The sequence below is a fragment of the Epinephelus moara genome, chromosome 6 (genome assembly GCF_006386435.1).
Source record: "Epinephelus moara isolate mb chromosome 6, YSFRI_EMoa_1.0, whole genome shotgun sequence".
In the NCBI taxonomy this organism is placed as follows: Eukaryota; Metazoa; Chordata; class Actinopteri; order Perciformes; family Serranidae; genus Epinephelus; species Epinephelus moara.
This window is the reverse complement of record NC_065511.1, coordinates 41,400,681-41,414,563: the sequence shown is the minus strand read 5'-3', so window position 1 is coordinate 41,414,563 and position 13,883 is coordinate 41,400,681. Positions and strand designations below refer to the sequence as shown.

Below are 13,883 nucleotides of genomic sequence, written 5' to 3'. Positions count from 1 at the left end.
ACATAGTCAGGAATAAAGATTTATTTACAGTTTGTACAGTAAGGGGACAGTAATAATAATAATATATAAGCTATTTTAATATGATATATTTTAATGTTAAAGCAGTAATCAGTTCTGATATAAATGGTCCAAGAGGCCATATATAGGCCTATACATATACTATATAGGCCTATGTATATACCCACGAAAACTGGCATATTAAATTGATATTAAAACACTTTAAAACGTACACCTCTGTCGGGATCCTTCGGGAAACGGTGGAAGGCCAGGTGCGGGGTGTTCATCGATAGTTGTTGCAGTTAATTGCACTACACTGTTTTCTTTTACTTTTTTCTCCTCTCTCCTTGACATCTTGCATGTTGTCTGGGCGCAACAGTCCAAGCTCAACAGTCCAAAATGGCGGCAGCGCCCCTAGTGGCTATTGGCAAAAATTCAACGGAGCTTCGCCTCCTGGTATCCATGCTCGTTGATAAAAGTCCAACCACTCGGGTTCTCCCCGCACCTGTCGCACATCAGGTGATTAGGTCATATGCCTCGGGGTGTGGGTGTGTCTTTCAGGGTCATGACAGTTCAACAGTCAGCTGTTTAAAGAAAAACATCTCAGAACAGACTAAAAACAAGCAAATTAATGATAAACACAGCAAAACATGGCATGGACATGAATATTTGACCCTGTCACGTTAACAATGATAATTTAACAAAAGTATAAAATTAGGCTCAGTAATAACTGTCATGGTTCACAGATAAGACAGTCATTAGCTTAAGCATGTTTACATTGCATAAATTAGCCAAGCAGCTAGCAGAGTTTTCCTCTACTCACAGTTTAACAAACTACATGTCTTATTTAAAACTTTTCTTACTCACCGCTGGTTTAAGTCACTGTGTCTCCCGACAGAACAGCTCGGTTGAATTTCAGCCTGCGTGCACGTTTTTTTTAAGCTAACGTTGTTAAAACAGAGCAGCTAATGTTGCTGTAGTGAGAGGTTAGCGGAGTGAGATGCTCGTCAGGTACGTTGTGTTTTATCTTGTAAGAGCATTGTTAACACGAGGCTGTGCTGTGACTGTTGATCTAAAGTTTCTCCACAATCCAAAATATTTCCACACTGCTTAATTATTCCCGAGTAAATAACGTTATCCTCGTTGTCTTCTCTCAGCTGCCTGCCATCTGCCTGCTGCTGTTTGACGATGACACAGAAGTTCAAAATAAAGGTGTAACCTAAAGATGATATGGATCGATGTGTTCACTCTAATGATATTAGATCTTAAATCATTGAATCTATAAATTGAAGCAGACAGACGAGTACTACTAACGTGTTGCCTCTCTGTGACCTGAAAGCCCTGTGAAGAGTTTAAAGACGTAAAGAGGTTTGTTTTTCAACTTAACAGAACTAAAATAAGATGAAATAACTCAAACTTTCTTTTCTACTGACACTCAGACTCTGAGGTGGCTCCTTGTTATTTTAGTAAAAGCTCTTTGTATTATATAACTTCAGAAAAGACACAGGGAGCCAATTTCCCCGCAGGGATCATTAAATTTTCATCTAATCTTGAGTCATTGTGGCAGCAAAGGAGTGGATTCAGATAAAAATACAATAAATGGAAAAAAGGAGGATTTTAGCTGCACTCTGCGCTATTGTTTTTTCACCCGGAGGTTGAGGGCTGAAGACTTTAATAGGGCTGCACAGTGGGCGGAGATATTTTGGGCGCCCTTCTTCCAGAAGTCGTGTTCATTTGTTAGAAAATGTTAAGTGACTGATGGATTTAAACTGTTCGAGGTACAACTCCAGTGAAATGTGACATTGTGACAGTTTGAAAACAGCAACATGGTGAATGTCTTTTCCTGAATTAAAAGCTGCATTACAGTAAAGTGATTTAAAAGCAGTTCTGTTATTTGCCTTGAGTCATTATATCCATGTTAATATTTTGTGACAACACCAATAATCGACCCTACAATACTATCGTGATAATGATACTGAGGTATTTTCTCGATATCACCCAGGCCTAATATGAACCACAAATGTCAACCATCCTCTGGGGACCCTGAAAGTCTACATGCATTGTCTTCTTTCAAAATACACTTCTGTTTTCACAAGAAATCTACAGTTTGCATACAGTCTCTTTCAAAATAAAAGCACTACGTCAGTTCAACACCACAAACTGGCATTTTGTCCTTCAACAACAAACACACACGTGGTTGGATTTCGGACAAAAGAATAGGGTTTGGCTTTACAATCTTACAGGAAGCGAACACCGGCCTCCTGGGTGAAAGTTGGTGGTTGTTGGACCCAGATTTACTGTGCACCAGTGAACAATAACACAAAGCATCAGGAAACGTTGATGTGAAAGAGCTCAGCGGATAAAGAAAAATAGTCTTACCTTATGAAACACCTTCTTGACTTTAACGCTTTGTTTAATCACTTACGTTTCACTTCTTGTGCGCTGAGCGGAACTGACAATTGGTGATTTTGCCGATGCCAATTCAGCATGCTGAATCAGTGGAAAATAAGCCAACTCACGCCGACAAGGGCCCAGGACACTCGCTGACGGCCCAACATGTGTCAGGGCCTTTACCGTTTGTTGCAGGCCACATTTTAGCCTTGGTGATGGCTTAAAAACTGACATCCATGAAAAAGTCTGGTCTTATTTTGAAGCATCTGCAGATTAATTCCATGCCCGATATGTTATGATCCACTACAGTCAGGCATGTTATGGGAGCTACACGCTTACATTTCCCCGCAGATTTCAGTCTTGGTGCTACGCTAGGCTAACACAATAGTCCTGATTGGTCATACAAAGATGGAACTGATATCCTTCTTCTTCTTCTTCTTCTTCTTCTTCTTCTTCTTCTTCTTCTTCTTCTTCTTCTTCTCTGACTCTGGGTAATAAAAAGAGTTGAGAAAATGTCAAAGGAGTGTGAAGTGATCAGCAGCAGAGCACCTGACAGAGGAAACATAATTCATACATGTGCAGCATGAGCTCAGTTTTTTTCTGCACTGCTGAACAAGCTTTGTGTGCAGATGTGTGTGTGTGTGTGTGTGTGTGTGTGTGTGTGTGTACTCCGCAACACATACACACGCAGTCAGTTGAAGTGAGAAAGAGGAGGAAGACGATGCTGTAAATCCTCCTCTGCTGCTGCTTTAGCGTCTCAGCCTGCTCCCCTTTCCCTGAGATTAGACTACACAGGGGATACGTGTGTGTGTGTGTGTGTGTGTGAGGAACTCACTTCTAAGCCGTGGTGTGTGTCAGTGTGTGTTTATGGGTGTCATGATTTGTGTATTTGACTGTGTGAGTTAAAAAACAGTTTTAAGCTTCCTGCATGTGCGTGTGTGTGTGTGTGTGTGTGTGTGTAAGTGTGTGTAAGTGTGTGATAATAATAATCCCCTTTTGTATGCATGTGATGTGTGTATATATACATATGTGTTGAATGCATGTGTGTATGTGTGTATGTTTTAGCAAGAAATTTGCACCTCTCTTACGGCTGCATTTTTAAGGAGAAAAATTGCTAGCATCACGTTAACCCTCAATGTGTGTGTGTGTGTGTGTGTGTGTGTGCAGTTGGTAAACTCATCTCCCTCAACGGGAATCTGAGCTGGAAAATTCCGACGCTCCAACACAGAAATCCAGGTTTATGATGACGAGAGGCAGCAGACACACCGCTGACCGGAATAATCAGATCAGGAGGAGTAAAAGGAGGAGGAAGAAGAGGAGGAAGATGGTGGGTGTTGTAGGAGGTCTGATTGTAACAATCAAAGAGTCAGTCCATTTTCATATTAGTCATTAATTTACTGGGGGAAAAACAGGATTTAATGTCATAAATCGATTTAAAAAGTAAAGGTAAAAGGTAAAAGTCAGTGGTTACTGGACCCATCCACCACCGCTCCAACCTGCCCTTCTCAGACTTCCACCCCTTTAACTTAAGCTGTTGTCCTGCCATGTTAGTCAGTGCTATAATGTTTCCTAATATAACCAGGAGGTGGCGCTAATCACCAAAATATTATTAATCTGGACTTTTATCACAGACCGGAATCCATCACTGTGTTTGTCGCTGCTTTGGTCCCGGCTTTGGAGCCAGCGTGCGGTGAGCTCTTTCAATTTTCACGCAGACGCCTTTCGTCTCCAGCCCGAGCAGACTGGGTATCCAGCTCTCGAAAACTTTGTTGGGCTCCTACCCTCCGCATCTTCTGGTAAGCCAATAACCCAAACATTTTTTCTCCTGCCTCTGTTCTCGAGATCATCGATATGCTCGGCCATACTTTGTATTTGGTTTTCAAGCACCTGGATCTGCATCTCCACCGTCTCGGAGGTGTGTTCAGCCGCAGAGATCCTGTTCTCTGCCTCAGTGGTTCTCTCCTTAATTTTTTTCAGTTGCCACGCGTGTGCCTGTAGCGTTTGGGATAATGGCCCCAGCTTTTCATCAATCACTCTGGATATGTTTGCCGTTATTTCCTGAATAGTTTGACGAAAAGCCGGGTCAAGCGCATCCTCGTGTTAGCTGTTAGCGGTTGTTGCTCCTCTTGCACTGGGGAAAAGTCAAACAAGCTAGGAGTAGCTTCTGGTCTGCTCATCTTGGTTGATTTTCTACTCTCTTTTGGTCGCATCTTGTCCTGGCGTCTCAGAAAATACTCATCAATACTCATTTTAAAATACACGACATGAAAATTGTTGTGAATATTGAATTGGGCGGAGTTATGTAGGAAATATCAGTGTGGTGGTGCGAAGCTCAGAAAAGTCAACCACTCTCTACACCGCCATCTTGAATTCTCCTACTTTGTTTGTCAGTGAACAAACGCTGAGTCACACTGGACGACAAAGCACCCTGATTTGTTAATTGTCCCGCAGCTGTCCATCAGCAGTCGCCTGGCTGTTCACACCAGCCCCCTGTAGGAGGAAGAGAAAAAGGAAAAACACCTTAAAAACAGATTCCTCAGTGGAGTCACCCACCCTATTTGGGCTTCCGCCACCTTAACTTTCGTTGTTGTCAGGCCATGTTTCCCCCTGATGCTGTCAGGCGCCGTTAAACAATAACAGTGACTGGCCGCGAAACATGCCAACGTGAAAGAACGGCTTTTTCATCAGTGTCTGACACTGTGAGTCACTGACCAAACATCAGTTTTGGAGGACTTCGGAGTGAGACTTGGTTGGCTCGGAGGTTAAAGGGAAATTTCGGTTTATTTATCCTAACGCTTTGGAAAGCAGAGCTAGATGGTAAACAAACATGGCAGCACACCAGTAAGGTAAGACAACACGTTTACATGTCGTTTTCTATATGTTCTCTGACATTTATCCTAACGATATGAGGCGGTCTTTGTGGAAAAAAAGCTTGTTTAGTGGACTAACTTTGCACTTGAAGGTTGCCCGTTCACTTACGTTTTAACAGGTCTGACGCTACTATGCGCCCTGGCTGTATCTAGGCTAATGGATAACATGCTAACTATTATTTTTATGTCACTAGTCACTTGAAACAAATTTAGGACGATAGGAGACAGGTTGAAATAAACAGAAATTTCCCTTTAAGGAGCTCCAGGACCTCATTATTTTCCCAATCTGTTTCAGTGCTGTTATTACCTTCGGCTTAAAGGTGAGACAACTTTGTCTCCCCATCCTGTGATCCTTCCTTTTATATAGAACAGAGAGGCAGAATAACAGCAGACGTTCCCACCTTAAATGGGCTGTGTAAAAGGGGAAACTGCTCCACCTGCTGAGCCCCGCCCTGCAGTCTGATGCTGGCCTGCAGTGAGACACATGTTGAACCGCCTGTTTACTCTAAAAATATTTTTCCACATCTCTGAACATTAGGCTGCATTTTAAACAGTCACTTCCTGCTTCCACTTGGTGCTGCCACAAACAGCTGATACGTCACCGGAGTAGCTGAGATTGCTGGTTTGTTTTTGTGGCCCACATGGAGCATTGGCTGAGGTTTGACAAACTGCAGTGGGGCAAGGTGGGGGTGGGTGCACGGTGCAGGGCCGAGGGTGGAGGGTGGAGGTGTACAGGATGAGCTTGTAGAATAAAAAGCGTGGTGACGGTTTCTGACAGAGATCTGACAGCTGCTGCAGGTTCACATCAACCATCTGCAGAACCGCAATTCTGCCGAGTTCGCACACCTCCCGTCACATCAAGTCAGCTTTTTACCCACAGATCCCAAAAGTTCAGGACAGGTCTGTGTGTGTGTGTGTGAGGGAACCAGAGACAGCTTGTGTATGCACATTTGCAAAGTGATGGTACAAGAGAGGCAGTGTGTGTGTGTGTGTGTGTGTGTGTGTGTGTGTGTGTGTGTGTGTGNCATCTGTATTTAACATTAGTTCTCACATTACTAATTTCAAAGACACTCAACCCTCTTAAATTATATTATTATATATTTTCTGCACCTGACTTCCTGTTTGACTCATTTGGTCTGTGAAAACTGACGTGCCATCGCACAGCGTCCATCAGATATAGACCTGTCGCGTATTTGTAGCGGGGCAGAGCGGTTGGTGGAGCTTACAGCTTACATTGACTTGAATGGCCACTATTAGCTCCGGCACCCGCGCCTCGGCTGGATCGCGCACGCCATGGATCCAGTGGGTTGCCATAAATGGGCCTGTCCCAGAGGCATTCAACTACCAGAGGACTTTTGAAATCTTCTTTTCGAAGCCACATAAAATTAAATGCTCTGATTTAGGGTGCCATACTTGCAAATCGTGAGGGAGGGAGGGAAGCAGTAATCTGTGTCTGTTTGTGTGTAACTAATTTGAGTCTTACCTTTTGTTTCCTTTTCGTACTGCGTATTTTGTATTATTTTGCGTATCTGGAACTGTGTTTGTGAGTGAGAGAGTTTTAAAAGAATATTTTGTCTGCACATGATTTAAAATAATAAAATAGTAAAATAGCCCTCCATCAGTACGTCAGTCATTTTTCTTTTGATTACTGAAATGTTTAACCATTAATCCTTAGCCGTATTTTTAAGTGTGACCCTTCACCATAACATACCACTAGTGTTTTTATCAGTAAAAATAGAACATATTTCACACATAAAAAACACAAAGATGTTGAAATCTAGGCATATTCTGCCATCATAACTTGGCTCTCAGAATTCACCAGACTGATACCTTTAAATCAAATATATACACCCCTACAGGGTTACACATACATATATATATATATATATATATATATATATAATATACAAGTTAAATAATCATACTGTGCTCACAAATGTAAGACGTGTTACAAATGAGCTGCTTGCTGTTTGAGCTGTGAACCCTGCAGTCTGATTGGTCAGTAGAGGACGGTCACTCTGGTTTTATGTAACCTCTGTTCATACATCAGTAAACTACAACTATAAAATGAATAAAATGAAATGAAATGAATGACTCTTAACATTAAACTTCTTCTTTGTCGTCTCTTCTTCAAGATGGCTAGGTACGCTGTGAACGCTGACAAAATGCTAACCAGAGTTCTCCCAAGAGCCGACAGGTTTATCGGGAATCTGTCCATGGTCAGTTGCTGAGTGTCAGTTGAGTGTGTTGTTGTTTAGAGTAGGCTTAAGACGCTCTCTTATGACATCATCTCATGGCGCACTCTTCTTCTACGGGGGTGTTTTTGTTTTGTTAATTTTTCACGAGAAGCGCCACCTACTGCTCTTCCTGTTGACTCCCAATAATCACAGAACAATAATGAATGGAGACGGGCATAAATTCGCATTTTCTTTTGCGCATTTTCACAAAATTTCAATACATTTGGATGGAAACCCCACCTGTGTCACCGCTGATGAGGAAATACAGCGAGTGCTGGACGGAGCAGTGAGTGACAACAACCCCGCCCACATTTAAGAGGACTGTCTGAACAGACCGAGGGTCTAGGTACCATGTCGGAAGGCTTACTGCTGGTTCCAAAGGGACTGGACTGAAAGGGTTTGGTGGAGACGGGGCTTTATAGACCTCTTATACACTGACGGTGATTTTCTTCAGTGTCTGACCCTGACATCACTGCCCAAGTGCCAGTATTCGTTGACTTTGGAGTGAGACTGGGTTGCAATGGCATGTGACAACTATGTTAACTGATGAAGGACAGACAACCAGACTTTTGCTTCACAACATCTTAACACAACTTTATATCCCAAAAATGTCATTGAGGACGCGTTTAAGACTGCAACCATTAGAGCAGTAATATATGTTGTTTTAGTGCTGGTCATGTAAGTTGTTCTGGACGTCAGTGGAAATCGACTCATTCTGTTGTGTAGGTGTGAGAAGGTGTCGGTCCATCTCAGCTGAGAACAGAGAAACATTTGTCTGACTTCTTCTCCAGTCATGTTCAGCCACGAAGCTTCCAATATTCACTGTTAAAGCTCTGCAGCCTAAAATACAATGTTCGTAACAGCTCGGCTTCTGACTGATGAAACACTCCATGTATGTTGTTTTATTCTGGGGTTAAGGACAATAAAAGGTTTTCTCAGGACACACATCAGCTGGCTGTGAGAACAGGTTAAAGGTTCAGCTGTTGATGAGACTTTAAAGTGGTGAATCCCTCTCAGTGTGTTTTTGAGTCTTTCTCTCTCAGTGATAAAATGATTCATAAACTGAAATGTGTTTTTTATGAGTTAGTTTAACCTCAGCTCAACAAACAGACCGTCTGTGTTTCACTGTTCCTGAGTGACGACCTTCAGGTGAGGATCCATTTGCAAACTGAAAAGCAACCCGAGTTGGTCGACACCCTTCACGCGTCCGTTGCTTTGAAGGGAAGCCAAATGGCTCTGCTCCACCAGGCTGATCTCATCCACTCTCCAAACTCTGAATATTAAAACACATAATGCATGCAGTTTCCCCTCTCTTGCATTTTTTCCCCATCGTTCTTTGTCGTGTACCGGTGCTTAACGTGCTGATTTAGATGTGGGGTGTCAGCCAAGCTGCCCTCAGGCGGTTTTACCCTCTGCGACCCAGTTTATGGAGGCTCCCGCTTCCCCCGCTGTCAGCTCGATGCCGGGCCGACCACACAGCAGTCAGGTGGTTTCATGTGCTGGACTGCCAGGCTCAGACCCCAAATTACTCTCCTCCAAAGTGCTCTGCTCACTGTGAGTTCATCATTTAAAATCTGTCACACAGGAAGAACATTACTGGTTATTGTTACAACTCAGCGCCCCGCGGGAAAGAGACGCAACAACTGACACAACTGTGCAAAAATAAATCCAGTGATTGTTGAGAGTTTACAGACTTAGATTCGGACCGTACAGACCAGCACTTTGTAGTCCTGATGTTATGATAAGAGCTTGTGGATCCAGACTAATAAAACTGATATAAAAGAAGCTTTGAACTCAGTTTTAAGGACGAGGGGCTTGTAGGAAAATAAAACCTGAGCAGCAGAATGTCTCTGAACCTACCTGCCAATGTTAACCTTTAAAATCTTCTTTCGCATGGAAAACAGCTATTTAGAAGCAAATAACTGCTTCTTTTAGTCTTTTTACTGTATAAAATATATCATAATTATTTCTTTAATATCTGGTTTATATTGCTGTGAAAACATCAACACATCTCTCCTTCAAACTGCTGAATTTATTCAAGTTTCTCACCACAAACTATATTTTACAAGATTATATTGAAGGCAGCATGAGAACTTTATAATCTACCTTCACACAATACTCATTTTTACTGAATAGAGCTTGAATGCATCATAATGCAAATTCGTGTTTCAGCTGCTAACTGCTAACAGCTAACGTTAACTATCTCTCCTCCTGCTGGTGTCAACACAGATTTGTTGTTCACCATGTGGCATTATGAGGGGAACAACAGGATGCGTCCCCTGATGCGTCCTTTTGTCCTGAAGCGTCCCGGGGAAGATCTCTGTTCGTCCCAAATATGTTTCCTATTGTTCACAGGACGATGGGACACTGTTAGTCTGGAGCTCTGTTTTTTATCCTGCTCAAAACTGATGTGACACAACAGAGAAACATCGACCATCAGTGAATGTGTTCTTATATCCCGACAGGTCGATGGCAGTCAACAAGGTGAATATCGGCCGATAACAATCTTCAGCCAATGAATCGGTGCATCTGTAATTAAATTATCAGGAAAATATAAATGGCAATAATTGTTTATATTCTCACTCTGGAAAAGACTGAAAATGAAATATAGTAAAACAGTCTCTTTTGAAAGGGGTGATGTGCTGACGAGAAGATATGTCGTCATGTCAGAGCTCCATTACTGTATGAAAGTGTGTGTGTGTGTGTGTGTGTGTGTGTGTGTGTGTGTGTGTGTGCGCATGCGGTATCTGGGGATCTCCGGGTTTTTGGGCTGAAGTGTGGAGGACGGGTGCTGATGTGTTCAGGGACCCCTGGGTGTGCCAGCGTCACCCAGTCTGTCTGCAGCGTTCAGGCCTGCTGCAGAGATGAAAGACAGCGCTCTGATAAAACAGACTGGCTGAGTGTCAGCACACACACACACACACACACACACAGAGTTGTGAACTTACATTATCCCAAATGTTTCTAACAATGTTCAAAACAAGAGATATCTGTAGTTTAGTCAGGGACACAGTCCGTGTCATTTGATCAGTGGCCTCGCATCCTGTTTGCGGATGCGTCCGGGTTGTAGTTGTCTGCCAGAAGCTGTCATTAACTTGACTTTTTTCTCCAGTTTTAAGCCACATTTTTACAATACACTTTACGAGATAAAAGATTTTAGTCATCTGATGTCTGGATTTTAAATTATCAGAGAAACAAGCTGAGCAAGCGTTAGAGGCAGCTCGGCTCTAGCGCGAAAGGATGGCTTTTTCGTGTGTGTCTGAAGTCATCCCAAGCGTCGGTATTCGAAAAGTTTGGAGTAACACGGGACTAGGTGTAAGTATACTGTAACTCTGCCTTAAGACCGGGTTGGTTGGAGAAGCTGAGGCCATTATCAGCAGACAGCCTGTCCCTCAAAGCAGCACTCTGTAATGAAGCCTGCAGCCTGTCGGGGGCGCTGGCAGGACTTCAGTCTGGTTTAGTCGTGGTGTTTTACTGCGCATTAGTCATCATTAGCTCACAGCTGCTTCTCCTGTAAACGGAGCCCGACGAGGCCGTGAGACGACTGTGTGTGTGTCTTGTGTCATGAACAGTTATATAAACAGACAGACTGAAGGTGGATATGTTTGTGGAAAAATTAAATTTCAGGCCTGACTGAACGACACCCATGCATGTAGATAATCTGTTAATGTATGTTTTTGTGTTTGTGTGTGTGACCTGCGGGGTGTAACACTGATGCATGCTGGTTGCTGAAAGCCTGTGTGTGTGTTCTTGGTGCCAGCGGTGTTGTGTGGGTGGTTTTTAGCCCCGATGGCCTGGATAAACGCTCGCAGTCCAGTGCATCGCCGTGACAACAGGTATTAGGGTATAATTTGAGCATGAAGCTTAATGGAGCTCGAGTAACGAGGCCCAGGGCTGGTGTCCTGCCTGTCTCTCCCATCACGTCAGCTGGGCCTCTGGCCTGGTGGCTCCATCACCCGCCGACACCTACAGCGTCTTCATAATGTGGAAGAAACTCCTCTGCTCTTCCACCTGGCTGCCTCAGAACAATAGGGCACATCTGAGCTCATGCACATTACGGCAACAACACCACAGAGGGCGATTCTTAATGTGATCATGGTCGTGTGATGGTGATGAAGCAGTGAAGTCGCTGTAATGTGAATACAAGAACGTCTGAGTGTGTTTGTGGTTTCATATTAAAGAGAAAGCAGCAGATAAAACAGTCTGTGAAGTAGTGCACAACCTTTAATTCTCCAAGTACATGTGTTGGTTTTATTAGAACAGCTGAATGGAGGAGATTTAAGATGGCTGAAATAGTGAGAGGAATCAAACTGATCACGCAGAGAAGCAGCAGCATCATTTTCCAAATGCCACCAAACCCTCCCAGTAGCAGCCAGGGTCGGTCTCACAACTACAAAAAAACAGACAAAAAAAACCTGAAAAGAAATAATGAAGGTTTACTGAGCACAAACTAAAACACAACTAATTGTTTTACAGTTAAGCCGGCAGTAGCAGCAGCCGAATCGACTTCTGTCTAAGCAACCTGGTCTCGCCTTGAAGTCGTTGAAATCCAGCGCTTGGTCAGTGACTTCCAGTGTCAGACACTGATGAAAAAAGCTGTCTTTTCATGTTGGAATGATTAGCAGACGGTCGCCGTTATTGTTTAATAGTGCCTTGCGGCATCAGGGGGAAACAAGGTGGGACAACAATGAAAGCTTAGGTGGTGGAAGTCAGAGTAGGGTGGGTGAGATGGGTGGTGGATGGGTCCAACAAACACCAACTTTCACTTGGGCGGCCGGTGTTCACTTCCCATATTGAAACCAAACCCTGTTCTTGTTTCCTACATCCAACCATGTGTGTGTGTTGTTGAAGGAAAATAAATACTAATTTGCAGTGTTGTACCAATGCAGTGCTTTTATTTTGAAAGAGACTGTATGCAAATTGTACATTTCCTGCAGCAAGTGAGAACAGAAATATATTTCTTATTTTTCAAAATAAATCAAATGAAAAACATAAGTATACGTATAGGTGCACCTGTACTTATACTTATGTTTGACTCATTTGACTCTGATGTGATTTAGACATCAGAATATTACATGTAATATTCTGATGTCTAAATCACTATGATCAAGCCACAATTCCTTTTTGAATTTTGAAAGTCAGTGACACAAATTGAACCTTTGGCCCCGTCGTCACATTCAATTCATCTCTATTTGTAGGGTCAAATATCTAAGTCTGAACAATAAGATATATTTATTTATTGTTCCAAACCCTGTAGGGGTGTATATATTTGATTTAAAGGCATCAATCTGGTGAATTCTGAGAGCCAAGTTATGATGGCAGAATATGCCTAGATTTCAACATCTTTGTGCTTTTTAGGTGTGAAATATGTTCCATTAGTACTGATAAAAACACTAGTGGTATGTTATGGTGAAGGGTCACACTTAAATTACGGCTAAGAATTAATGGTTAAACATTTCAGTAATCAAAAGAAAAATGACTGACGTACTGATGGAGGGCTATTTTATTATGTTAAATCATGTGCAGACAAAATATTCTTTTAAAACTCTCTCACTCACAAACACAGTTCCAGACACACAAAACAATACAAAATACGCAGTACGAAAAGAAAACAAAAGATAAGACTCAAATTAGTTACGCACAAACAGACACAGATTACTGCTTCCCTCCCTCCCTCACGATTTGCAAGTATGGCACCCTGAATCAGAGCATTTAATTTTCAAAAGTCCTCTGGTAGTTGAATGCCTCTGGGACAGGCCCATTTATGGCAACCCACTGGATCCATGGCGTGCGCGATCCAGCCGAGGCGCGGGTGCCGGAGCTAATAGTGGCCATTCAAGTCAATGTAAGCTGTAAGCTCCACCNTTTCAAAAGTCCTCTGGTAGTTGAATGCCTCTGGGACAGGCCCATTTATGGCAACCCACTGGATCCATGGCGTGCGCGATCCAGCCGAGGCGCGGGTGCCGGAGCTAATAGTGGCCATTCAAGTCAATGTAAGCTGTAAGCTCCACCAACCGCTCTGCCCCGCTACAAATACGCGACGGGTCTATATCTGATGGACGCTATGCGATGGCACGTCAGTTTTCACAGACCAAATGAGTCAAACAGGAAGTCAGGTGCAGAAAAGACGAAAGTAACCGATCAATTTTCAAAATAAAACACCCATGAAAGAATTCTCAGTAGGCGGTCCAGCCGTGCGCTACAGAGTGACGTTCATTTACCGGAGGCATTTTATATCTGGCTGATTTTTGGAGACTATGGCGGGGCAAATTAGTCAATGTATGGGAAACACTGTATTTAAACACTGGAAAACTCGCGCCCTTTTCCTCCTTGTGTGGTGTATTTTGCTTGATCCAGTCAATCAATCAATCAATCAATCAATCAATTT

At 43.0% G+C, this 13,883-nt stretch overlaps 2 protein-coding genes across 2 annotated transcripts in view; one reads left to right on the top strand and one right to left on the bottom strand.

Moving 5' to 3' along the window:
• The window catches only part of LOC126392472 (collagen alpha-6(VI) chain-like), a 310,923-nt gene extending 301,054 nt beyond the window's left edge, over window positions 1-9,869 (top strand). Inside the window, exon 6 of the mRNA XM_050047884.1 lies at window positions 9,845-9,869. Within this exon, the coding sequence (XP_049903841.1) occupies window positions 9,845-9,869 (25 nt within the window). The remainder of the gene's footprint in view (window positions 1-9,844) is intronic.
• The window catches only part of nagpa (N-acetylglucosamine-1-phosphodiester alpha-N-acetylglucosaminidase), a 402,702-nt gene that overhangs the window by 106,554 nt on the left and 282,265 nt on the right, over window positions 1-13,883 (bottom strand). The gene's annotated exons all lie outside the window — the stretch shown is intronic.